Here is a 27,281-nt window from a genome sequence, read left to right on the forward strand (position 1 = left end):
TTTCATCACTATAAAATAATATTTAAATTATCATAATTATAAAATAGTATACAAATTTCACCTTTTCAAATTAATGCTACAGCAGAGTATATTGTTACAAATACAGATTTATTTACTTTCCACACAGAAAGTAAAGGCTTCTTAGGCTGCTAACTGCTGACTTGCTGAAACTCACCAGCATGTGGTAGCTAGAATGTGCAGAAACTGAGTAATTAACTTACAAGTTACATAATGAGAACTGTTTTATTCTGAAATGTAAGTGAAATAATTCTAATAGAAGAGAAAATTTCCTTCATATAGGTCACCACAAAAATCAAACCCAGTTAAAGTTTAAAAACTGTTCTTGTATTAAGCCTTTGTAGAAAGACGGGTTACACTTAAAAAGATAAAAAACATTTGCCTTATCCCTCAGTTTTTCTTTACCTCCTTTGCAACTGGCAAAAATAAGATTATGGAAACCCTGCACAAAGAGATGCTGTTTGTCCAAAGCGTGACACAGTGTTTTTCCTTTCTGAGTAATGGTTTAGCTGTGTAATGTGTTATAGTGTGATGAATAAATTATCTGAAAAAATTTTGGTCAAAAAGTTATGCCTATGATATTTATGCCTCTTTATTCCTCATGGCAAATGACACTGACCTTTTTAAATGTCTTTCAGAAATGTTACTTTAAATGCAACATATAATTACAGCTCTGTATTATGCAAGCATATTGTATCTTGTATTACCACTGTTACAAAAGGGAGAGAAAGGTTGAGTTTGGAATGGTTTGTATCTTATACTACATTCCAAGCCTACTCATCTGCAGATTACAAAATTAAGGAATGTGTGCCCCACATATGTCTATACAAGCTTTGGAATGCCAGAATAGGCAAAAATAGACCAATGTGACTGGCAAAACCAGGTTTCAAATGAAGTTAAAAGTTCAATGAATTTTGAAGAGGAGAATTAGATTTTGTGTGTTCATGAACCCATATTATATAACATAAAAAATGTTTTAAAAATAATTTGCCAGCCAGCATATATCTAAAAGTCTTCTATTTTAAAACCTTTGACAGTTACTATGTCAAATTATCACAGTTATCTAGTATGTAATTTAGAAATGTGTTTATAACCAAGGAAACTAGAAGTCAAGAACAGTCAGAATTTTTCTCTGCTCTCCTGTTAAAACAAAATCTGCCATGTATAAAGAACTACATACTTTACCATGAACTATGTGACAAACTCCTGACTTTCACTTTTGTCAAACCCACACAAGACATTTTAAACTGAATTAAAAACTCCTAGACTTCATGTGAGTAAAAATGATTCATATAACACTGACCTCAAGAGCTACTGGAAATATTTTCAAAAATTAAATATAGATGTTTTTACTGATTAATACTGTCTCCCATCTGACAAGAATCCTTGAAGAAAATAAACAGCTTTCCCAATAGAAAAGTGCTCAGACAGCAATGTCAAAACACAGTTCTGTGGGTTAAAATCCATGGACAACTCTACCTAGTATCTCCATTACAGCTGAGACTTTAATACAGTATATTCTTCAGGCTGATGGTGTACAATTTGTGCTGACCTTTACTTCTGGTATATGACAGATGGGTGAAAAGAAGATAAGATGAAGTAACAAACACCACTTTTATTTTTAAGATAGAGTACATAAATATTTTCCGGGCATATGTTCTACTCAGATCCTAATTACGCATGTTCCTAGAATGCTGACATTCCTCAGTCTGCTTTGGCAGACAAACAGACTTACATTTTTATCTCCTACTAATATAGTCACTGACTATAAGGTACTGACTACAGCTTTCCTACATAAGACTCCTAATCTACTGAAAGAGTTACACTTGGCTCTTGGTCCTAGAAAAACGGTGCCAGGTAAATCAAAGCAAATAAATTCTCTTTCCATCATTGGACACATTGAAGGACCCGGATATCAAGACCATCAAGAATGAAAATGAGATATATTTATCTTCCTGTCCCTATTTTCTCATTTTGATGTTATGTGGTTTCAAAAACGATACAAGGAAACATTTTCTTTCCCTAATGACCACCTCAGCATTAGTGGTTTGAATCACAAGAATAATTGTGGCAACTGCAAATTAATATACAAATTAACAACTTGATGTTCATTTTAAAGCAAAAAAATAAGAAAGTGACGTAAAAAAACAATCCAAACCTCAAGCTATCCATTTTCTTATTATATCCCTTGTCACTTTTGTAGGTTTTTTTGACAGTCTTACAGAATAAACAAATGGACTGTAAGTCCTAGGTATTGCACATCACTCTAGCAGACTAAGCTATTTCAAGGAATATCTGAATTTTGCAAAGACTGCCTAAAAAAAAGGGTAAACCAACTCCTGGATTTTTATTTGTCCCTAACTGCTAAAGTTTAGACAGAGAAATTCTTCCTGTGTAGAGGAACTTCACTGAGTTTGAAGTTCCCTTCCAAAGCAGTGGGGGCATCGATAATTTTCTCTACACATCGACCCGGCTCTGAATGGTTCTATAACTGTATGAATTCTTTCTAGACTTAATTTTCCCATGCAATTTTCACTGTATGGATTAGATAGAAGGGAAAAAAGTATTTAGACCAGCCCTGCTTTTGAAAGAATCCCTCACGTCCTAACATGGAAGTGGAGCAGTAGTATCTTTCTACCTACCACTTGGCACTGCACATGTGAATTTAAAAAGATACAGCAGCATGAGACTGAGAGAAAACAACTTATCAATTAACTCCTGTAAGTCAATAGTTTCTGTTTCTTAACATGATATATGGCTGGAGCAATCTCTTTTCAGAACAGAAATAAATTAATGGGTTTAATATACTAATGTTGAGTAGAACAAGAAAAAAAACATTCTTTAAAAGAATAAAATGACTCCCCTATTGGTACAGTATATTGAACAAGCAGACAGAGGTACACAGAATAACATCTTTTTTTAAATTCATTTGGAAGACTTTAAAAAAAAGTACTGTATGGGAATGCATGCCAAAAACCTACTCTATTTCTTAAACTGTCTATAGTCACTATAAAGTACATCTTTGCAGTGGTAAAAGAAGATGAAATTAAGTTCTTTGGAATTGCTATATAAAGTAAGTAAAATTCTAGGATTTGGAACCTCCAGATGTGCTTGCTAAATTAATCATCAAACAGTTAGCACTTGGGACATTGTTTCTCTTTCTTAAGAAATGGTGCAAAGAGAATAATTTTAATTTTTAGTCTTTTGACTTAAGTTCCTCTATGGGGAAGACAGATTCACCTCGCAAAACATATTCCATAGGAATACAATCATAAAGTTGATGGTTGGCAAATCTTATTTCTGTTTGTGTTCTTTTATTCATTTCTAGAAAACTTAAATATTAATATTTCAAAAATAACTATAAAAAGACAACAACCCCCACTTACGATATAATTTTGAAGAAGCAGTTCCACAGACTCTCGCCTTCCATATTTGATAATCCATGATTTTAACTTTGATTCTGCAAGGACTAAGAGTGACAGTAGACGGTACTTCAGTTCCAGAAACTCCATTTTCAACAGATGGAGCTCAGATGAGGAGACAACAAAATTAAACCTATAAAACAAATTACACTGTAGTAAAATAGAGCAATATTCATTTTTGCAGGAGAGACTGAAAGCTTTAGTTACAGTTCCAATATTTTTCTAATCTTTCACCTTATTCAGAGTCTACAAACACTGAATTATGTATGATGATATTCTGATGACTGCTCTTGAACAACAAATTAATTATATTTCTGTTTATTCATAGAAATCATTGGTTTACATCTGTTACTAAGTTTTGCAGAGTAATTTTTCTTTTTCTTTTCACATGCATCCTGGCTGTTGTTATATAACACTTCTTCCAGGGACAAGCAATAACAGAATCAATACAGAGTCAAAGTATTCCCATCCAAAATTCATAGCTTGTTTTGATTTTCATCAATCAAGCATCACGTTTTTCAGTATATATTTATATATATTCTAGGAGGTTTTTCTATCCATCTCAGTTAGTCACTGAGAAACATAAGCAGACTGTAATTTCTACATCAACAGATTAAAAAGCAAATAGGCTCCTCTTCATGCACAGAAGCTTTTAATTTCAGATTGAAAGCCTTACCTGTCTGCCATATCCTCTAACTGGTCAGGTGGAACAGGCACTCCATTAACAGACCTGGTCCTGTGGATCTCATGGAATGCTTTTTTGTGACCATCTATGTTTTTCAGCAGATCCTGATTTGATTTTAAGAAAGAGAGAGAAATTGAGGGGGGGGGAGGTAGAGAAAAGGCTCACAGTAGGCTATCTAACTAATAAGCACAATTTTAAGCCTTCACTGATGACTCAGTGTAGTTAACTATTTGATCATGCTCGCACATTTGCATGCAAGGTTATGCATACCACAAAAGCATTTACATCAACTTGAACATTTACACAGGGAACCCCTTATGTGAAGCTCTGTTACAGCTACATTAAACAATTATGGAAGATTTTAAAACAGAGGATGCACTGCAAAGGTTTAACAAACTCTTAACTGTATTAAATAATCCCCAAAATGCAGTCTGCTAATAAGCTCACATCACAACAGCATAATCTTGCTAAATTTCTCTTTACATCTTTCCAACAGATACTAACCTTTAGTAAATATAGATTAAAATTTTCAGTAACTAATCTACTCCTCTATATATAGGCAGAAGATCTCTAGCTTCTTACATAAGTACATGTTCAATATTTAGTAAACTTTTCACTCTCTCACCATCAAAAGATTTCAGGATTTCTCTCTCAATATTGCACGAACAAATGCAGAATGTGGTACGCGACCTGTATTCCTGCAATATGAATTGTACCAGCGAAAACCTTACAGCAGAGCACACTTCAACTGTAACTAAGCAACACCGCTTCAAACGGCTTCCTGGAGATTACATATTAAAATGAATGACTGGCAGCACTCTTTGAAGAGATACTGTTAACAATAACACGTCAAGTCCCCAGTGAGCGGCTGAGAGGAATAGAATGGTGGGTATTTTACTGCATACGGACAGCTACTGGCACAAAGTGCTCAGAAGCCTGCTAGCAAAGGAGATAATACAAGGTTCCCCTTTTCTCACCTGAGAACAAAATGCAGGCTTCTGTATTGATCATACATGTCTATTTACTGCTCTGTGCCAAGGAAGCGCTTCTCCCCAGCCATCATCCAGTGTTTGCACAAGAGGAATCAATGGTAATTCTCTAGCTCAGCTCACCAAATGGCCCCACTATCACCATCAACCTGCCTGCATTTTCATTGTTTTCCACTTCAGCCAACACCTTGTTGTGAAGAGAAATTAACTAGTCATTCTCAGATGCAAGTGATGTGCTGATTTTATCACGGTGAAAACTCCTGTGACTAATATAGTTTCACATAAAGGAAAGACTTGAAACAAATATCTCAGCTGCATTTGAGACCTTGCCATCCCCCTAACATGCATCCCCCCTAACAACCAATCATAGTTTCATCCAGCATCATCCAGAAGCCCATGAAAAGTTATATACAGTGTTCTCATAAAATTAAATTCTGCTCTGTAAAATGACCCTCAACAAGCATAGACATTGACCTTGATTTCAGGATTGCTGTTGCAACATCAACTAAAATAAACTGAAGTGCTTGCCTGATTCCAAGAGGTTAGTCCAAATAAGCTGGTACGTTTTGTACTAAGTTCAAAATGGCCATAGGCTGTAAAGTTCACTAAAATAACCCATTGTCAGATGAAACAAAGATAAAGAGATGATGTCATCTGAACAAAACCGTAACAAACAAACAAACAAACCTCAAGGAAACAAGGAAACAAAGACTGAAAAAAATACACTAATGCATTTCTGGTACTATCCAATAGCACATTAGGATTCATCAATTCAAATCTGAGCAACAAAACAAACTCCAGGAGCAGATATAATTACACATGCTTCTCTTGAAGCTTTTTCTATCCTACTCTCATGGGAAAACTCCCCTGGCACAGATTAACCTAAATCAAAGTTTATTTGTTGGCACAAAAATTCCTCACTACAGCATTTCTGATGCAAATAAAACACAGTTTAGGATAAACTCTTTTTTCATTCTTATGAGTGTATCAAAGGAGGTCTATAGTGTTCACACTCTAAGAACAAAAGAGCATTTGACATGTTATTTTTAAAACAAATGCCAAATCCTATGAATCCCTAAACAGTTGATGTTAATAACAAAGCTAGTGAAATTCAACATTATGAGAGACTAGACCCTGAAAAAACCCGTATCTTCCTCACAGATTTTAATATTGTTTAACTTTATTAGCTATTTCTAAAGTTAGAAGAGCTGAAATTGTTCTAACAAAAAGTAATCACATGACCATGAAACTTCTTGGCTTTTCATTATACGACATTACTTTTTGATACAAAACCCCCATCCACACCCTAAACAGAAAAAATAACAAATTTACAATCAAATTTTAAAATAGTAGTGACAGAGAAAAAAAGAGATGTAAAACAATACAGCCTTACTGCCTAAGTACTGCCTTTCTCTACACCATCTCTTCCCTTTCATTTACTGGTTCAGTTTCTTTTATCATGTCACCAATGTATTTTTTCACCAATATATTTTACTCATACATATTACATAAATGCAGACAAACTTCACAGTTTTGATTTTAAATGAGAACTTGGACTCAGCAAAGAATAATGGTACAGCTATTTAAATTCATCTGGAAAAGTTTCCTGTTTACCACAGCATGCTATCTGCCATCACAGATGGCTATCGTGCTATCTGTCATCACAACCCTATGAAAATACATTTTATTCTAATTGTCTCTCCTCCATGCATATCCCCTGCAGTGATATCAACACAGTTAGTAGGTTTTCTCCCTCTTTCCTGTTTCACCCAATAAGTTCTTACTGGTTGAACAATGTACCCAACTTATGAGCTCCCTTCAGAATTTTACATAGAAATTAAAATATTAATACCTGGTAGCTTTCAGATAAAGGAAGCAGAAACATTCAAAAGCAATTTTGAATACTGCTTTTAAGATACAGAGATATCATGGTTCAGGTCATCATGACAAGACACGTGGTTTTAGCCACTATTAGGATGATACAACCCACAGAAACTAGAAATAATCTTTGCATAGTATGGATCATTTACAGCTGTGGAAACAACACAGAATGAATGCATGTACATCTACCTTATGTTGTTCAAGTTTCCTGTGTATTGTATTTGCTGTTTCCTCATGAGCTTGCTGAACAGTCACTTCTTCCCTCAGAGCAGCCTCTGCTCTATAGAGCCAAGCACCTATGGTACCCAGAGGTGCAGGAAGAGATTTATCAAGGTATATGTGCCAATCAAGCAGCTAGGAAATAAAAGTAAAAGGATCGAAATTACTTCCTTGCTAAATTATGCAAAACGTACATTGATGAAAATCGGACTTTATACTGTAAGACCAAAACCCCACATAACAGAGTGTGTTTGAGACATAAAACTAGATACATTACTCCACATGAGTTTGGAAATTATAGCATTCTCACAGGCAACAAGATCTCTGTAAGGATTTGTTGATTCACATATTTCCCTTTCAGAATAGGAAATGGAGTTACAGAATGACCACAAATAAACTGGAACAACTGACAAGCTAAAGATCTGGAATTTCAACAGTTAACAGGCAGTAAGGGATGCAAGACCTTTGTCCAGCAATGTAATTTAATTCATGTTCCTGAATAAAATCTTTTTATCTCTATTTTGAACATATTTTATATATGTAAGGTGCAAATGAATCTCAAAGGACTGTGGAGGCGAGAATATGGCAGTAAAATACAGTGTCTTATTGGCAATCCCAGTTATGGGAGTGAAAACATAATGCAAATTATGTGAGAACTCCAGAATATTTTTAAACAGATCCTCTGTTAAACATATGACATAAAAAATACATATATACACTATGAATATGCACTAGTAATAATGATTTAATAACTTCTTATTTGGGACAAATAATATAACTTGCTAGGGATTTTCATTAAATTGTACAAAATTACTATCACAAATACTAATACTAATTTATTACTATTGCAAACAGGTAAAAAATAGAATTAAAGTCTCATTTATTCATAAAGTATTCAGTACTACACAGAAAGTTTTTTAGTTATATAAAAAAAATGTTATATTAGAATTTCTCAAATAACTAGCAATTTGCACTAGAACACTGGGTTTGGAAGGGGCATTGTGCATGCTTTTCTTTTTATCCACGTTTTGAACTTCACTAAGCAGGGTTAACACTTTTTCATTAAAGGGAAACCCCAAAGTATAGTCCTTTTCTTAAAGTTTATATTCCATCTTTGAGCAATATTGAAGATGGCAGTGCAGTTAATATTCTCAAAACAAATGCAAAATAATACAGCAGTGCTAGAAATTTAGTCCACTTTTAGGTTCCCAATGCCTAATAAAATCAATAGTAAAGGATGTCTAAACAATTTTAAATTCTCATCCTTCATTTAATAAAAAAATACATAGCATAATAATTTTCAACTTACCCTGGAAGAAACTCTTTCCCATGCTTGCTTCACCATAGCTTGATCGAGTGATAATTTCCCATCTTTCCTTAATGACTGGGTTGCAAGTTCAATCTGTTTCCTTTTTACCTCATATTGTACTTTGAAATGCTTAAATGACTGCAAAGAGAAAATCACATCAATGTAGTACAGAGTCAAAGAGTTAAATTCTTCAGCATTTATGGAGTACTACAACCTATGACAATTTTGTACTGATAGAAGTCCTAATCCTTCATGAAGAGGGGTAGCACTAAACTTCCACACTTACTTGTATATTTATTACTTATATATAGGTAGGACTTTTGTATTTCCCTTCAGTTATCAGATGCCTGAACTCTATATGAAATGAAATAATAACCTATCAGATAAACTGGCAAATCGAATTAATGCTACTTAGGACAATGGCTGCTTTTAGGAATGGTCAAGCTTCAGGAGAAAATTTAGGCCAAAATTTGTATTGCTGACTTAGACATTAACCTTTGAGAGATGGGATAAAAACAAAGCTCTAAGCCCTGTCCTTTCCACCTGTCACTTCATCCAGACTTCAGACATACCTCCTATCTGAGCTAAATCATGCAGGATCTGGAAGGATGGCACAGACACATGCTCACTTCTAACTAGGACAGTTCTTCTTCACACTGCTAGGAAAAGCTCTGTGTTAGGCAAACCATCTGTGCACTGTCCTACGTAGCAAAGCTGATTCTGACATTATAATTCCTCCACCAATAAAGGCAAGACAGTTTGTGTCCTTTTTTCTTTAAACAACAATATATTGACTCACATATATACAGATTGCATAAAATACTGCAGTACTTTTACACATAATAATGGCAATAATTTGTTATCATACACAATTTTCCCTGCTACTTACCTGATATTTCTCTTGTAAGCTTGTTTCTGCCACCTGTGCTCGGGCTATGTCTCTTTCAAATTGTTCTGCCCACACTTTTAGGTCTCTCAGCACCAGTCTGTCTTCCTTCTGTGATGTAGTACAATCACACATTAAAAAAAACCCATTGCAGCCTATTAGTAGAGGTGTCAGATATAGTCCAGAAATTAACATCTCTATAGCAAGTCAAGGTCATTAGTTGTAGTGAAAGCTGGTGGACCCAATTTTCTTATCATTTACCTAACTGAAAAGCAACTCCTGAGTATAAGAGAACTCAGCAACTACACATGAGTCTTGCAGTGGTGAAATCATGACAAACTGGGACAATGTAGAGTCCAAGATATTACTTGCAATTCTCATCTGATATATTAACACAAAGTCCTTTTAATATACCTTAATAACTAATTTTAGTCTTCCATAGATTTGCGAAGTCAATTTTCAATAAAAGTTTATTAAGCTGAGACAGGAGAGGATTTTTTCATCTTTTACTAACATTTTATTTGCTGGTCTGTTATTGCTGAAAAAGAAATTATTTTCTGAGCAACTCCAGGGCAATCCTTGACATCAAGTTCCCAAGGTCAGAAGTTAGCAAAATATTTTACATGTAAAATGAAAAGAAATATAGAAAACCCAATTGTATTCAGTTTCTTTTGCTTCTATGCCATTTTATGGCTTTTAAGAAAAGCATATTTGTTTTACAGTTTTCCTTTAACACTTCAGTCTGTCATGGCACTGCTGCTTCTTAAGGCTGCAAAGTTCTCTGCAGAATTAAGTGACTTGGCAGTCAACAGAAAAATACTAACAGGAAATCTCAAGTTTGTGAGCATGTTGTATGTGAAGGTTAGCAGACAACAGAGAGTATTTTGTGCACTGTGTAAGCAGTCTGATCAAGTAGGACACAAGCGTCCATCTCAGATTTCCAATGAACCATGTGTGTTGGCTGTTAATCAGAAATTACTTTTTGAAACCGAAGTAGCCATACTCCTGTAAAATTTGCCAGAAACAGACCTATTACAGTGAACAAATGCAATATTCCATCATATAAGCTAATCACCTAAAATGAGTGATTAAATTTTAAGGATTATATGAGAGAAAACTGGACCACAGGACAAAAAAAAAATAGTCACTGCCCTATATTTAAGAAACCAAGTATTGTCTTTTAAAAAAAGATCCTGAATTGGGAAAGGAGCTAGTTATGATTCCTTTCTTTGAAAGCTCCCTCAAACATATAAAATATAATTTCCCTTAACAGGTCAAAAAGCATAGAGCTACTGCTCTTTCAGCCAAGGAAAGGACAGGTTCCTCAGATATGAAAGAAATCCTTCTTTAGTGTATTTCTACTAATTCTCTTATTGATCTTCTACTCAAAACATTGGTATTTGGTTGGACAGAATTTGCACAACTGATTGTTGCAAAAGTCACATATATATAGCTGTTAACTTGATAGCCAGGTAGTTCCAGTGAGGTATTAAGCAGTTGTGCTGGAACAAAGTTCACTATAACTTATGCTCCTGGCTTCTGACGCACAAAAGCTGACACCTGAGAAACAGTATAGGATAGATACGACACTTTCCTGCTCCAGATATTTCTGATACTGGGCTTTCCTTGACTGCACATGATGTCTCAAGAAGCCAGAATTCCTAGCACTTCCAACTTCTCAAACCATTTAAATATAGAGAAGAAGATGACTCTTCTGGTCTGTGTGTGGGAAAATAACACCAAGATTCTTTGAGAAAAACAGTAAAGTCAGGACTATTCTCCTAGGAGGACAATAATAGAATCATTTAGGTTGGAAAAGACCTTTAAGATTGTCCAGTCCAAACAAGAATATAACAAGAGAGAATCTTACCTCATTCCACCATCAGAAAAAGAACTTTGGTATTAAATTTACTCTATTCTTTAGAATCTATAGCTTTAGTGAGACCACTGAGATTTCTATTAGTATTTAGCTGCCAGCTCCATCAAGGCAATACTAAATTATGCATCTTAATGGACTGAAAATCTTGTAACAATCCTACTAACTAAAACTTTCAGTAAGATATTTTTAACCTCAGTAAGAGAACAAGTGTGTCCCAATGTTGCATATATTACTTTTAATTCACACTATAAATTTAGTTTTCTAAAACACTGTTTAGTTTTCTAAAACAGTCATTTCCTCTATGGCTCACATTCATATTGCTGAGAAGCACCTCCTTAAGGTAAGACTTTGAAAGAGCATCAGTGTGCCAGCAACTGTTCATACAGTAATCTGAGCAAAATAAGTATTTTGTAAGGTTCCTGTCATCACAGGAAATTCAATAACGGCGGAAACTGGCTCTGACCAAATCTTTTTGAAATAGACTATCACTGGGATTAAGAATACCTCTATGGTACCTGAAGGTAAAGAACACAGGAACAGCCTCATCTCTCTTAAATCATATACTGTTTCTCCAACACTAAGTGAAAAGATAATGTTAACAGGTGGCATTGAGTCTTCTGTAATTTTTTAAAACGAGTTAATTAGACATACTTTGTTTAATTTTAGAAGATGTAGGTGTTTCAGTAATGGTCTAACTGAATGCTGTTAAAGACACTGCAACAATGCATGATAAGCATTTTATTTATTTATTCATTCATACATTTTCACAGGTTTGCAGTTCAGTGCATCACTTATCACCTGCAAATTTGGTTCTGTGGTCCTTGGTTGATACTAAAGCACTTTAAAATCTCAGCTTGGGTAACTAACAGAAAAGATTCACTTACTTAAACACACCAAGGCACTTGTCATTAACACTCCACAGAGCTATCATTCTTAAAACAAGATTTTCATTAGGGCTTAGTGGTTCTTACTCTAAGTAAAAAATATCAAAAGGACATCCTTACAGCTATGTAAACTATTTTCTAAAGCCTGCACATCTGAAGCAGCATACAGATCAGAACGTAAACCATCAAACAAAAGTTATCTAGAATAATTATAACTATCTGAGCTTTCCCTGGCGTGAGGATCATTGATCTCTGGTAACATTTATTTGAGTTTATCTAAGACCCTGTGACTCACTCAGCATGCTACTTCCAAGCAACATTTTAAGGTATTAATTTATCCTGACGCCTTTCTATGAATATTCCCTGATTCTCAGAGATTAACAGAACTGGAGCACTCAACTGACAAAGAACATCAAAGAAGGGAATTAGAGAAAAGTGTTTATGAGTTCCAGTATATTAAGGGGCTACAATTTAATTTTACAAAGAAAATTTTCAGCCCAGGCTCAAAGCCAAAACATTAGTCTATTAACTGATATGCCTCAGTTAATTTGAAAATTACATAACACAGAATACTATAGTGTTTGAAGAGCTAAAAATATCATGATAATTTTAATCATGGACCAGAAAAGGAGTGCTTTTTTGTGTTCTCTAGTATGTAATTATAAACCAGGTGAGCTGTTCAAATTCTCAGGCACAGGCATGATGAAATTTCCAAATATTAACTTTTAAATCTAAAAAAATTTAAGTCACCTGTTTTTCAGGGACATTGAGCTACTCTATTGCATATGTACTGGGAAAATCAAGTCCCTTTAAAAAAGTTTATGCATAAATTTGTTACTGAAACTCATTCACTGACAACAGTATCACAGATGCAGGAGGAATGCTGAGCCAAGTATCACCTTCAGGGATGAGCTATTAATGACTATCTGTAAAAGCAGACTAAACCAACGGAAGAGCTCAGAAAGCTATTTTTGCAGCTGCTGCTCAGAAATTCCTCTTACATTGGGGAACTCTGCTGGCATAAAGATGTCAGAAATGACAGGATTATCTTCTGAATTACTTGCTTGTCAGAACATAAGAAGAGGAAGACTTTACATCAGAAATACTTTGAGGGAGTGCGCTTTCTTTATAGTTAAATTTATACTATGATAAGGAAATCAACAGAGCTTTAGCCACTTCAAATCTCCTCCAGCTTAAGAAGCAATGCCCTGAGGTTGTGTAATGCTAAGAAGGTATAAGGTCCCATTAAAGATGCCCAAATTTACTTGAATGGATTGAGAATATAGGAATAATTTTGCTATCAGTATTAATCTTTACTTCAGCGCATCACTAGTTAGATATACATAATGTGAGATGAACCCTTGATCATAGGTACTTTAAAATAATCTATTTTTATATATATATTTAAAAAACCCTATACCAACCAAAAAAACCCCACGAGTGTGGAACATGGGTAATTAATTGTATCATGTCAAACTAAAAACAGTATTGACTGACTGCAGTGACACCTGTTACTTATTTCATAATATATTCACTTCTGCAGTCTTCCAGTTTCATCTCTGAATGTTCATTTCATATACTCCATGTTAGCTTTCTGAACTTCTCTCAGTTAATACCAGAAAATTGTAAGTGTCTCAATGTCCAAAATGATTTAAAAAGTATATATTTTAAAATATCTTAATTTATGTGAAAAAAAGGAGCGGTGTATAGCATGCAATTACATATGAATATGCTCTCCTTCCAACCCACAGTCCACATATACCACTTACACAATCATACTCTAGTATCTACTCTATAAACCTAAAGACATTCAAAAATATCCATCTAATCTAAAATGAGATTAGATGTGTAGAAACATCAAGACATAATCTATTCTTTTTCAGGTTTATATCTATATTTAAGAAAACCAAAAGCACAGTCTGAGTTCTATTATAGGAAAGTTATTGCTTTTCTATAATATTTCTGTTAAGTCATTCACAAAGTTAAGCATTAGGCTGCTAGGATCAGCTCATGTAAGAAAGCAGACTTAGACTTATCATGGTCACCTATCTGCTTTTTTGGAAAGATTAACTTAAGGCTAGCAAACCAACGTACATAAAAAACCCCCAAATCTAAAGTCATACAAGTGCAGGATGAAAAAATATAACAACCATGAGAGGTCCAATTCAAGCAATTATTCTGGAGCATATACCCTTACCTTAAATTTCATAAAAGAAATGACAAAAGTTGAGATTGCTTGAAGTTCCTAGCAATAAGAAACAACAGGGAAAACGAGAAGCAGGGAAAAAAAAAAAAGAGGCAAAATAAAATAAAGCGAAGCAGGCAGAAAGTCCAGAGAGAACAATGAGAGCCACAAATGTAGGAATACAAGACGTACTCAAAACTATTAGCAAGCTCAAGTGCCTGTATCATATCTAGTGAAGTAGTTTTCATATTAGACCTGATTTTCAGGTTACTTGTCACTACATGATTTATTTTATCTGGAAAAATAGTTACTTACCTTAGAGTAACTGTGATTCTTTAAGATGTGTTGACTACACAAGTTCACATATGTTCATAGCTGGTCCATGCATGAGATATTAGATAGCTTTTAATTCTGGAAATGCACATGCAAATAACTGTTCTCTCTGACCACAAATAAGGGATAAGCTTCAATCATTACTCCAATTCTTTCAATGCAAATTCTTTATAAACTGAGCATTGAATCAGGAGGGAAGATGAACAGGAATTTGGGTGGACAACACATCTTGAGGAAACACAGTGGCAATTGAGTTGGCTGGAGGGTGGGAGAAGAGGGTTAGAAATCTCCTCTTGCCCTCCTCCTCCCTGTCAATAATCGCTCAGACATACTTCACTCTGAAGCAGGATTCTTCTAACTAAATTTAGGCATCTGCAACTGAAAAAGTCTCTTTCAGTTCTTTCTGCCAGATAGATAAAACCAGTTGTATCTAGCATCTACTGTCCAACTCATTCTACAGCAAGCACTTAACACATGTCAGGTGGAATATAACCTAGAAGTCCTTAATTTTGGAAAACAAGAAATTAAGAGTACCCCAAGAGTTCAAGGGATAAGAATCTTGTAAGGTTATCTCTCCCAGGTACCTGGATTCTACTATTGAGAGATAAATATTTCATTATTTATTTCCTCTCTACTTCAGGAGGAAGACAAAAAGGCTAAAAATAGGGGAATTATGCTGGTCACAAAACCAAAAAGCATGTCTGGATTTCTTTTTAATCAACTGCCAACATTTTATTCTATTATTACCTAAGGAATGGATTAATCTGACTCATTTTTAACTCTGTTGAAATGCTCTGCAATACGAGCTTCCAGAAGATAATTTAGGACACTGTCTTAAGAAAGAGGCCATCTCAGAAAGGGTCTATCTCTTGAAGACTACAGGTGGAATGCTGCAAATACCTAGTTTTCAGATTTTAAAGATGGATGAATCCTATCCTAAATAATAAAACTAATAATAATAAACCAAATAATGTAAAGATGCACATGGATACTCCAGGTCAGTAAGAAGGACTACAGTTCCTTCTCTAGGAAGATGACAAAGAATGATGACATTAAAAATTTAGTGCAATGTCAAACTCTTACTTTCTTCTCAGAATCTGAGAGTTACTGGTTTCCACAGTGTGACATGCAAGAGATCAGCAGTTTTACCAACATTTATCTGGATTGCTAGTGGAATGCCTTAGCAATATCTAAGAAAACGAAGTGGTTCTGAGATCAGCATGTCCACATGTCAAATTGACTTGTGTTGTTTTGCTTCCTACTAATTTAGTTGGAATTCTGCATGAAACTCATTAGTTCCTCTTTCATAACTTGGGCTACCATCTCTGTGGGTACAGCCAGAGGCAGGCAGAGCATAGAGTGGCTGAGTCCTGCATTCTTCTGCATCATCTCTACATAAAGTTCAGGATAAGGTAGTGAGGTTGTTCCTCAAAATCCAATGCCAGCACAGGCAGCAGACCTGGCCAAAACTGAAACAGAAACTGCACTGTGTGCCACGGCATGGAGATGACAAGACTGCCTCAGCCTGCCACAGGCCACAGCATGAGGCTTCAGTACTCACTCTGTCTGCTTCAGCAGCCCCATTGCTCAGTGGAATGCTGCGACACTGGCACACGTATGTCTTCAGACCAATGTTGCAGACAGCAAAATGAAAAATTCCAGTGCTCAGGCACAAGAATTAAACAGCAAAGCTACAGCTACCTTAGCCACATATAGCCATAAGGAAGGAGAATCACTCCTTTCAAAACTCTTCTCTCTCTCTGTAGGGAATGCAAAGAAACACAGACAAAAATTGCTTCTTCTTTCTCTCTTGCTGGGGCTGAGCAGATTGTCTCAGCAGTGTTTCCTGTGTTTGTCATGAAGAAAGCAAATGATAAGGACTAGGAAGTGAGTCATGATAACTTGGCATTGCTGAGTATAGTCATACCACTGCAAAGCCAATGCACTAGAACATATACAAATCCCAAGCAAATAACATGATTGTAAACAATTCCTTAGAGCAAATAGTCAAATGTTGGTGTAAACAGAAAGGAATATGTGTCAAAATTGTAAACACCCCTCAAGTCTGAAAGCCCAAAGACTGTACCTAAGCAATTTCTTGGACTATTCTTGTTCTTTTTCAGAAACGCTGTCTGACAGAAACATAAATGACACATTGGTTTAGGTAACAAATTATTGAAATCTCATTGGTGTTATGCTTGAAAACTTCTCAAGGAACTTTAGGATCCATTGGTTTGCTACTATCAACAATAAATGTTTTTGTTCTTTTTTGGCACTACTATTCCTGAAAATAGAAAAATATCTGCAGGATCACCATTTTATTTTCGTCATCTACTAGTAAGCATCTGGAACACTGGTGCCTTTATTTTGAGCTAATCTTTCCCAGTTTTCTTTTTGTACTTGCTTTTCACTTGAACTGCTCATCAAAAGAAAACATAATAAACTATAAGAAAGTTATAAAATGCATTTATATTACCTCAAAAGCCCCCCTTCATGATAAATAGAAACTTACATCATTCTCCTGCACATCAGTCACTGTGTGATGAGGATCGGGATAGTACTTCAAAAACTGGGCTACATAGGTCATGACAGACTTTTCATCTGGCTTTTCAACATCCACATCTAGACAAGCATAGAACAGGGAACATTAAAATTTTAGCTGAATGGCACAAAGTGCTAATTGAATTCTAAACACTGTGAATTCGCAAATGTGACTGAACCCATGTAAGTAGTTCAAACTTTTTTCAACTATGCATTAGGTACCTTCTGGATCAAGGAGCCTTGGAATTCCTAGTTCTGCTTCTGCAAGTGCGAAGGCTTCTTCCAGGTTTTCCCTATTTGACCTTCCCTTCACTTTCTCCATGTCCACTAAATCTGGGCGGACAGCATGAATAACAGAATGAAATGCAACACCACTCCTCCAACTTTGTCCAAAATCTTTGATTTCAATTCCAACCTGCCTAAAGAATATGAAAGAAAAAAGAAGTTATCAACAACATCAGGACTAGATGAAATAGGAGAGGAAACGTGATGCTCCACCCAGTGGTTACCCGTCATTAAACCTAAACCATATGTTTTTCCTGTAATGCTATTCAGGTCTACTACAGCTCCATCCATCCTCTACATAAATTCATTTTTGTCTCTTAAGATCCAAGTGTTATTTGTCATATACATGCTGTACTTGTCCGCAGTGGGCTTGGTAGTGGCAATAAGTCAGTGGTATTTTGAAAAAATGAAGTTCACCAAGGTTCTCAAAGTTCTTGTATGACACACATGGAGTCTGTGGATGTACGCACTTTCATTCACTATTCTCTCACTCCCTATAAATCTCATTGAATTAAAACTACTGCAGTTCAATTAGGTACATAACCCCCCAAAACCCTCCAAAAACAAACAACCCTCCCTCCCCCGCAAAAAAGCCCATAAAGAACCCCAACCAAACCAAACCTGCATTAACCTGCTATTTTTTTTAAATGAAAGCATAAATAGTGACATCACTGTTGTTTAGTGGGAAATATAACACAAATTTCTTTATGTTCATATCAAAAACATGAATGATACTATAATTTCATATACACACTTAGGCACTAAGATATTCTTGCCATTGGGAGGTTCACAGCAACAGTAACGAAGTGAAGGTTTCATTCAAAGCTCACTGGGATCAGTGAAATGCTTTCACTGACTTTAAGGAGACTTTAAGGAGCTAGCCCTTGCAAATTACTATGTGAAGCAGGACTAGGCAAAGTGTACCATTCTTCCACTAGGATTCTTTCAACACATTTTATCTACTCTTCCCAATAAAGTTGACAGTTTCATTTATGAATCTATTTGCATTTTGTTTCTTAACAACTGGAAATTGCAGCAGACAGCAGAAAAAAATGTGGGATAATCTTACCACATAAATTAGAAGATTCTCAAATTAACAAGAGATAGCAAGAAATAACTGAAAAATAACTTGGATTAAAAAGAATGACAATTCAGGGCAATTTTTGTAATATTATGTCCCTTGTATCAAAAAACTGCAGAAGGAGATAATTTTCACCACTTGCCTTTCAACAGCAAGTGTCAGAATTTAGTGCTACAAGCTCTCACTGAGGAATGCTAAGTCAGTGTGGGACTGGCAGTGTCACATCGAGTGTTTTGGCATCAGGACTAATACATTGTCATTCAGGCATCTCATTCCCCTTCAGTTCCTCATTCTGTCAGAGATAATCCCATTCTTTAGTCAGAAACTATAAAATACGATTGCTTGTAAAATTAATGGAAATCATTACTTATTCCTTAATTCTTGTATGGTGGCAACATTTAGCAGCCTCAGTTGTCTAAAAGAATATGGTGAGGTGCTATATAAATATATATATATATATATAGGAAGGTACTATATAACTACAGAGCAAAAGGAGGATCCCTGACTGAGAGAGCTTAGAATCTGAGAAAAAAGTTTGCACTTAAGATATAAAATAAGTTAATTTGTAAGTTACTTACTTTGCTGCTGTGTACTGTAACCATTTTAATAAAGCCTTCCTGGCACTTCCTTGGACCTTGGTTACCACCTTCCGTTTGCTTGGGGGACTTGCAGTTTCTGAACTGACAACACTTTCCACAGAAGAAGCGCTGCTAGACAACGACTGCAGCTGTGGGAGATTGCTGGTAAGCTCTTCGATCTGTAGGGAAAAAATGTTAATGGACTCTTTGTAGTTAATTCACACCCGTTTCTTTAACAATTTCCTAATACAACTGTCAAAACAAAGCTGGGCCGAAGCTATGAGTAACATGCTGTACATCAAAGGAGCTTCGAAACTGCTAATGTATGTGCCCAGGTGATGGTCTTATATTCAGAAGTAGAAGGCATTTAGCAATTACTGACTTGACACCCTACAGCTAGAACAATATGCAAGTGTGTCATGTTATCTATTATGACAAATGACCATCAAAATAGGAGACAATGACTTACATTTAGCTTGAATTCAAATTATAAAACAATCCACTAATTTCCAAGGAAGCTCATTCAATTAAAGAATGGCAATGACCTCAGTGATCTCATCTGCACAGTTCATTACTTACTATTGTACTGTTTTGGCATGAATTCAATTGGGGTTTTTCTTAGAGGCACCTTGTCAAGAAATAGTGAATGTACTGCAACTGCAGGCAAGTGTTTTCATAGTGCTTGTCGAGTGTGTAAGACAGTTATGTCTTTCATCAAATGAAAATCATTAACTCTTTTAAGAACATTAACTTAACTAACAACTAACTTAGTTCTTTAAAATAACAAAGCTATATCCAGAGGATGCTGCAAGATTTTCTATGTTGTCTACCTAAAATCAAAAGTCACATCCCAGAATGAGTCTGCCACAATGAGAACCACAGCTCTGATGCATTTCTGCTTTCATTCATGTTAAAATGATGTATCTGCCCGTGACAATTAAAGAAAAGCTCAGAAAATGACCCAAATAAAACTGATTCAGAGAACTAGAGTTTCAATAAGTCTGAGAAGCATACTATTCTCTGTTCATCTGAAAGAGCCACAAATTAAAATGTTAGTATCATTCTGACTAACTTTTATTCTAAGATCTAAGCTATTAAGGCATCACAGTGGTTGGTGCTAAGGAGAACAGCATGACTGAGACATGGAAGTTACATCACAAGGGAGCCAAAGCACTCCAAGAAGAAGAGCAACAAAATTAGTTGGTTTTTTAAGTGTTGAGCAGTGACTCACTTTGTTAACCCATATGCACAGGATTTAGGAAGCCAGTTTTCCCTCCCACCTAGCTTCAACAGAATGCAAATGATTTCTCCTCTACAAACGCAACCCTCTCTCAATCTACATCATTTGCAGCTAAATTTTATCCTTGCAAATACCTGCATCTCCCAGTGAAATCACCATTTTTACATGTATAGTTTGACAATAATTACTGTCTGACACCAAGTGCACTGGAATTAGACATACAGCACAGTCACCACTGAGGTTGCTAAAGATACTTGTAACAACAATCTACAATTCTGTTCTTTTCCTCTTTTGCTCTGTTGTATTCTTTAGAGAAAGTAGAAGAATATGTTTCAGTGATGAAGGAACTCCATTCTAGGCAAAGACCAATCTACTCTAAAGACAAGTATCTGATTTTACTCAATGTGAAACACTCTGACTATCAACTGTTGCTTTTTTCAGGAGCAGATCCTCAGCTAATTATGAAGTGACTTAGCTATGGTGAAAGACTGGAACTACACTAGTTCCTATGAAGTGATGATCTGAACCATTATTTGAGCAAGCTACACTGAAGTATAAGAAACGTAGTACCTGAAAATATAAAATTATGGTCCACACCAAGCCAAGCACAATAGAAGGTCTGCCATCAGCGATATCAGTTGAGTTTATGTTGACAAGCTTAATCTATATAGGAAAGAAAACATGTGTTATTACCACACAAAAAGAATAACAATTATGAAATGCCTTTCAAATAGGTTTTATATCTTAAATACATTTCTGCAATCAAAAAGTTTCTTCATTAAAAACCACAATCATTGAATGATGCAATTTCACTTTTCAGACAAGCATAGCTATAGGCAATGAAAGATTTTTAAGACCATTGCACGCTATTACTTGTAGAAAACATATTTAATATCAAGCGGAAAGAACAATAAAAATTAGATAGAAACATTGTACAAACCGGAGATCCTCTGTATATGGACTAGCATGAAAAGCAAAGGGAAAAATACGATTTGGAAATAAATTTTTAATTATTACGTATTACACAAATGCATTGATCTAATTTTATCATGTGAAGAAAGCACATTTTTTGCCGCATTTTCCAATACATTTAATCAGGAGAGCAAATTATATACTCCGTAACAGATTTTAAATTAAGCAGGGGTTTCTTGATATAGTTCTAATACATTTGGAATGAAAAAAGAAAAGTGAGTTTAAGACTAAAAATTTAAAAAAGAAAAGGAGGGGGAATGCATAAAAGAAAGAAAACAGAAAAAACAATGCCACTGTTCTCCAGCAGAGAACCTTTTATTGTAAAGGACATCACAACCACTGATTAAGGCTCCCTTGCAAGACAAACCTAACTATAGCTCTTCTAAAAATAGAGTGGGAAAGCAGTAGTTGTCCAAGGTCAAATTAAGTTTTTCAACAGAAATGGGAACAGATTCCACGACTCTTAACTCTCAAATGCTAATCTGTAGTCCAAATAAAATATCACTCTAAAATAAGCTCATAAGATAAAAGGTAGGAAAGGAGGGAATAAAGAATATAAGAGAAATTAACAGATAGATAACGCTCAAGGAAATACGAATAAAACAGATAGTACTGGAAAATTAGCAAATAGGTTAGTAGTTATTTCCTCAGCAAAACCAAGAGTCAGCCATCAATCATGATAAAAATATGAATGACTGCTAAAGTGTTCATGCACTACAAGCTTGCTCATGGACAAAGGTTATGGAAAAAACTTGGAGAATAGTCCAAGCAAAAGACAGACAATGGCTTTAGGTGACCTCATTTGTCTCTCCAAAGCAGAGGAAAGACTGTAATTCTCTGAACCAATAGCTGGAAACCACTAGACAATGTCAAGAGCAAACAAAAAAATTGTTGTCCAGAGCTGTAAAGTTTTTTTCAGAATTAAATCTCCACAGGTTGCTTAGGAAGAGGCAGAGGAGAAATCCCCACAGGTTTCCAATCCCCTCCATCAAGAAATCGGACAAAACTCTAGGAAAATTAGCACTACTTGTTTCTCTACCAGTCAGTAAGAAAAATCTTCTATTATCTACCTAAAGAAAAATATACCTCATTGTCTCAGCTGAACCAATTCCAACAAAAGCTTCTCTTTTTCTGGAAAGTGAGGGTTCTTAATATGTACTACAGTTCAAAAGATTTACAGGGACTCAGGTAAAGCTTCTGATTAGGCTACTGTTCATAGAAGCATAGCCTATCTATTCTAGTTATTGTGTTACCTTTATCTTATATGCCATCAAAATGGATCCAAAATTAAAAATAAACTTTTCAGAATGACAAAAAACCCAATTTGGCTCAGAATAATATCTGTTAATTGTGAGCTGCAGTTTGTAGTATAACAGGAGTATTTGCAGAATGCTGTTTTGACAATGAAAATAGGAAGTTGATTAAATGTGTAAAAAGTTTAAAGTTTATTTATGGGGAAGCCCATGGAGGAAGGAGACCCTACTGGCACTTCCCAAAGCTCTGTGCACAGCCACTCATATATGCATTTGTTCACCTTTGAGTACAGTCCAGGGACTGCATTCAGTTTCTAAAGAGGCATTTGTTGTCTGAAAAGCATCCCCACCTCCTCTGGGAGGAAAAGGGTGACAGACTGGCTGGATAGATAAATCCTTCAGACTGGATTCAACCTATGGACCACCTGCTATGGACTACACTGATATATCTGACGTCCTGCATATTTCCAACTGCCTCTAGAAGAATATATGGCATCTTAATACAATGTACCTACAAAAGTAACTCAGACAAGTCCAGGCAAAAATACTCAGATATCAGAAGCAAAAACACAGTGTTCCATTTCTGGCAATCTACCTTGATTTTTGGGAGAGTCAGTTTCCTAGTTGCAACACTGTTATTTCTGGGATCTAAGATGGGTCATTCAAAGTTTGGGTCACTAAACTGTGTGTCACCGAACATGTTGAGACATGTAAATAGGGAAGTATGGGTGTTTTGCTCTTTACCTCAGCCTTGCCTTAGGTTATACGGGTCTCAAGACGAAACAGTTATCTCTGTATCTAAGCTTCCTCTATTGGTCTGCATATGATATGGTTTGTATCAACAGGCTATACTTCTTGAAACAGTGAAACGGTGAGCTAAAGCTGAATTTTGGTTCAGGAATATTCTCGCCTTTGCTTTGGTTATACATTTTTCAATTTTAAAAAGTTCTCTTCTAGATTTCTTTCTACATCTGCCAAGATTGTTTCCCTCATAACATAAATGTAATTAGCTCAAGATGTCAGTGAGTTAAAGAGAGGGAAAGACAGCGAAAACCCAACAACTGCCAGTGTACCGCACTGTGGAGCCATAAAATTCATCAGGTGTGATATCTGCATTGAGAAAAATTGAACTGAAATGCAGAAATTAGAGGAGCAAAATACCTATAATCTATTTACAAAATCCAGATGCAAGTTGTTACAATAGAGAGAGAAAAGTCAGGGAAAAAAGGCATAAGTAGACTGCTTTTATTTGATATTCATACCTAGATCACACTGAATTTTTAGGTTTTCTGTCTTTTGCTAAGTTTATAAAATACTTTGTTTCTTTTCCACAGCCACAGCACTGGCTGCAACAGAATAAATCCAGGACTTAGTCTGAAGACCTGCCAAGCTACTAGGGGGTCATACTGTCCTAAATTTTCATATCTATCATTTCAGATTTTTGCATGTCAAACCTAGTGAAGTCCAGAAATCTACTCTTTTAATTATAAATGAATGTCTCTCCTGAAATAAAGTTCATTCTTTGCTGAGAACAGCAAGAGGGAAGTAGAAAACATGAGGAGCTGGAGATCACTTAAAAAAAAAAAAAAAAGACCATCCAAGATGATTCATTATTAATTAATTAAAAAAAAACCCACAAGTTTCATCCTATACATTGTTACATGTTAGAGCTGGATCTTATAATTTTGGATCTGCGGATTTTAGGCACTGCAGAAACTGAAGGCTTCATACATAGCTCAAATTTTGGAGAAAAAAAACAGATGGGTGCATACAAATAATACCTTTAAGGAAACAAAGGAAAAAAAGGAAAATCAGGGCTAAGTGTTACCATACCTACCCGTCTTCCTTCTAGAAACTTAAGAGCTGTGCCAATGTTGGCAACCCAGTGAATTCTCTTCAGCTGACGTCCCTGCTCACAAGGCTTAAAGGTAATGAACAGATTAAACTCCAATTAGTTTTATGCCAATTTGAAAATGAAGTTCCAGGTTATCATCAATGCCTAAGTACCTACCATAGTCTGATTTACATGTAAAAATGCCCCTTGGAACAGTCAAATTGTCAAACTGTATATCTGCATATACCAACAGGGAGGACTGACACATATAGGGGACATAAACATGATACTTCCATTATAAAAAAGTTATGTATGTCTTAATAACCTCAGGATGCAAGCTGTTGGCTTCAGTCCATAAACATCATCAAATCAGAGAACTGTTTTTCTTATATAAAATAAGCTACTACTATTTTTATATGCATGTACATACCTATATATATATATATGTGTGTGTATTTGAGAGAAGGTAAAATTCCCTCAGTGAAATATTTTTGCCTGCAAAGTATAAGTCAAAATGATTGTTATTTTAAAAAATCATTCTGCAGTGAAGATATTTTACCTATGAATTTTCATCCCATCTCTCTAATACCTTAATGGCAATTAAAACACCAGCTATCACAAATTCCCACTGAAAAATGAATTTTGCTTCAGACAAGTAGGCTAAAAAAAGACAGAACATATCCTAGGCTTCTAATACGCTACAGTGGAATTAAATTCCCCAGTGAATCTTATATTGTAATGCAAATACAAAACTATTATGATTTAAATTCCTGTTCATGATGTTACAAATGGGTTTAACATGGGCCTGCTATAGATTCTGAAATTACTCTTGCAGTTACTACAGGATGTCATATGCTGGTATATACAACCTTTAAATTCACCAGACACTGTTCCAGTTCTGGAATATCTCTCATCTTACCCTAATTAATATAGGCAGGATACAATCCAATGAATTTCATTGTAACATGTGCCATCGTTGAAATTCCTTTCCTATTTTACTACTTCTGATTTGCCACAAGAGGGAGGCTTTCTATATTAGACTAACAGAAACAGAAATGAGTATATTTCAACAGAATAGAAACCCTTTGACAGTACAGTTTTTTCCCATCTTAAAGTAAAATCGTTTTTGTAGTTTGACTTACTACCTAATCTGGGGTTTCACCTGCAATCAAAACGGAAGTGAAACACGAAAAAGAGGGCACTTGCAAATTGCCTGCATGTAAGGAAACTGGCAACACCTGGAGCAAGCTGGATGACTGTTGCACTGCTCCTTCAGATGCTGTCATCTGATCTGCAAGCTGGTGTGGGAAAGTGGCCTAAAATCCTTTTGTTTTTCTCCTATGGAGAAAACTATCCTGGCTCCCGAGAGATAGCCTATTTGCCACGTACACACTGTCCCCCCTCTGTACAAAACTTGGCTGTCAAAAAGTCATTTGGCATCATTTAAGGTTCTTTACATTAGCAAAGCAGCTGTCAAGGCAAATGGATATAAGCCCCCATGAAATGTGAGGGGCTAGTATTTTTTTTTCTGAGATAAAGCTGTAAATTTAACAGGAAAAGACTGTCATTTTTTCAAGATATATAGAAATAGCTTGCAGTTTAGACCTTGATTGTAGTAACATCTAGATGAACTGCAAAGACTAATACAAATATGCAATTTTTATGAACTACTATGACAAAATTAATAAAAAAATGCATACAATCAAGAATGCTTGTAATAATCTGTAATAATATTTTTGTAGCCAGATAGCCTATTCTGTAAAAAACTTGTTTCCCTATGTAGCAATACGGTTTTTTACATGATTCAAATACAGAAGCTTATTAGAAAATTATATCCTAGAGAAGATATGCAACTATCTTGTATATTTAGAAGGAAGGAAGTTCTTACCAACTTCTGCCCTGAAAGAACCTCCAAAAGGGCAATTAGCATTACCCCATCTTTGATGTCTTCAAACAGATCATTCACCAGCATGGGAGGATTGCGCTGGAAAGGGAGAAGACTTCAGATATTATAAAGGCTCACCAGTATTACATCCTAACTCTTTTCCCTTCAAACAGAACCACAAAGAGAGTGGCTGGTCCCCTTCTTTGTGTTTTATAATGTTTAACACCAACGTCTCCTTTAACCATTGCTTTGCCACCACATTGTTTAACTACTTCACATTTCTGGCACAGGACTGTAACACTAGATGCTTTCTGCCACTGATGATACAATGGAAAAAACCTCCTTCTCCCTGAAACAAGCAAAGAAACACACCAACTGCCTCTGAGTCTATAGAATAACACAAAACTTACAGATCTATTACAGTCACATTTCAATCTATCAGCATATTTTCCCTAGTGTTAAGTATGTCACAGAAATTTCACTCTCTCAGTCCGAGGAATACGAGGAGCTGTAAGAAGGAAAGATCCCTAGAGCAGCGTAGCTGGTTGAGCAGTGCTGCTACTTTCTCACAGCTGACAGTTGTTACACTGAGTTGCTGTATTTCCTCTCCTCCAGGCCTTGCAGGCTTCTGGTGCTGTTAGCACCGTGTCAGCTCCTACTCAAGACAAATTGCTCAGCATATGCCTTACATTTGCAAGCACAACAATGATGATACTGAAAAATATGTAAATAGATGATCTTTTAGAAATTTTAAATAGCAAGGTCACATCATAAAGCTCTGTATTTTTAAATGCATCTCAGTTTGTGGAACTACTGCTCTCAGCTGGTCAGTACTTTAATGATCACAAAATGTCTCTTAGAAATAAAAAGTTTAAACTTGCTCCAACTGACATATAGCTCTTCCCTCCACGAGCTTGTGAGC

At 35.6% G+C, this 27,281-nt stretch overlaps 1 protein-coding gene across 21 annotated transcripts in view; it reads right to left on the reverse strand.

Moving 5' to 3' along the window:
* Nucleotides 1–27,281, reverse strand: part of SYNE1 (spectrin repeat containing nuclear envelope protein 1) — a 306,116-nt gene that overhangs the window by 215,776 nt on the left and 63,059 nt on the right. For 16 of the 21 annotated variants that reach the window (XM_064649158.1, XM_064649165.1, XM_064649163.1 and 13 more), the window contains 12 exons: nucleotides 26,363–26,458; nucleotides 24,478–24,561; nucleotides 21,356–21,376; nucleotides 20,986–21,078; nucleotides 19,176–19,354; nucleotides 17,454–17,650; nucleotides 17,203–17,312; nucleotides 9,413–9,520; nucleotides 8,524–8,661; nucleotides 7,185–7,349; nucleotides 4,117–4,229; nucleotides 3,405–3,573 (listed from right to left, as the gene is read on the reverse strand). In XM_064649158.1, coding sequence (XP_064505228.1) covers nucleotides 3,405–3,573; nucleotides 4,117–4,229; nucleotides 7,185–7,349; nucleotides 8,524–8,661; nucleotides 9,413–9,520; nucleotides 17,203–17,312; nucleotides 17,454–17,650; nucleotides 19,176–19,354; nucleotides 20,986–21,078; nucleotides 21,356–21,376; nucleotides 24,478–24,561; nucleotides 26,363–26,458 — 1,473 coding nt within the window. Of the gene's footprint in view, nucleotides 1–3,404; nucleotides 3,574–4,116; nucleotides 4,230–4,629; nucleotides 4,713–4,750; nucleotides 4,851–7,184; nucleotides 7,350–8,523; nucleotides 8,662–9,412; nucleotides 9,521–17,202; nucleotides 17,313–17,453; nucleotides 17,651–19,175; nucleotides 19,355–20,985; nucleotides 21,079–21,355; nucleotides 21,377–24,477; nucleotides 24,562–26,362; nucleotides 26,459–27,281 lie in introns of those variants that run through there. The other 5 variants (XM_064649175.1, XM_064649174.1, XM_064649159.1 and 2 more) reach the window with 3 other exon arrangements.

Source organism: Pseudopipra pipra, chromosome 3, assembly GCF_036250125.1.
Source record: "Pseudopipra pipra isolate bDixPip1 chromosome 3, bDixPip1.hap1, whole genome shotgun sequence".
Taxonomy (NCBI): domain Eukaryota; kingdom Metazoa; phylum Chordata; class Aves; order Passeriformes; family Pipridae; genus Pseudopipra; species Pseudopipra pipra.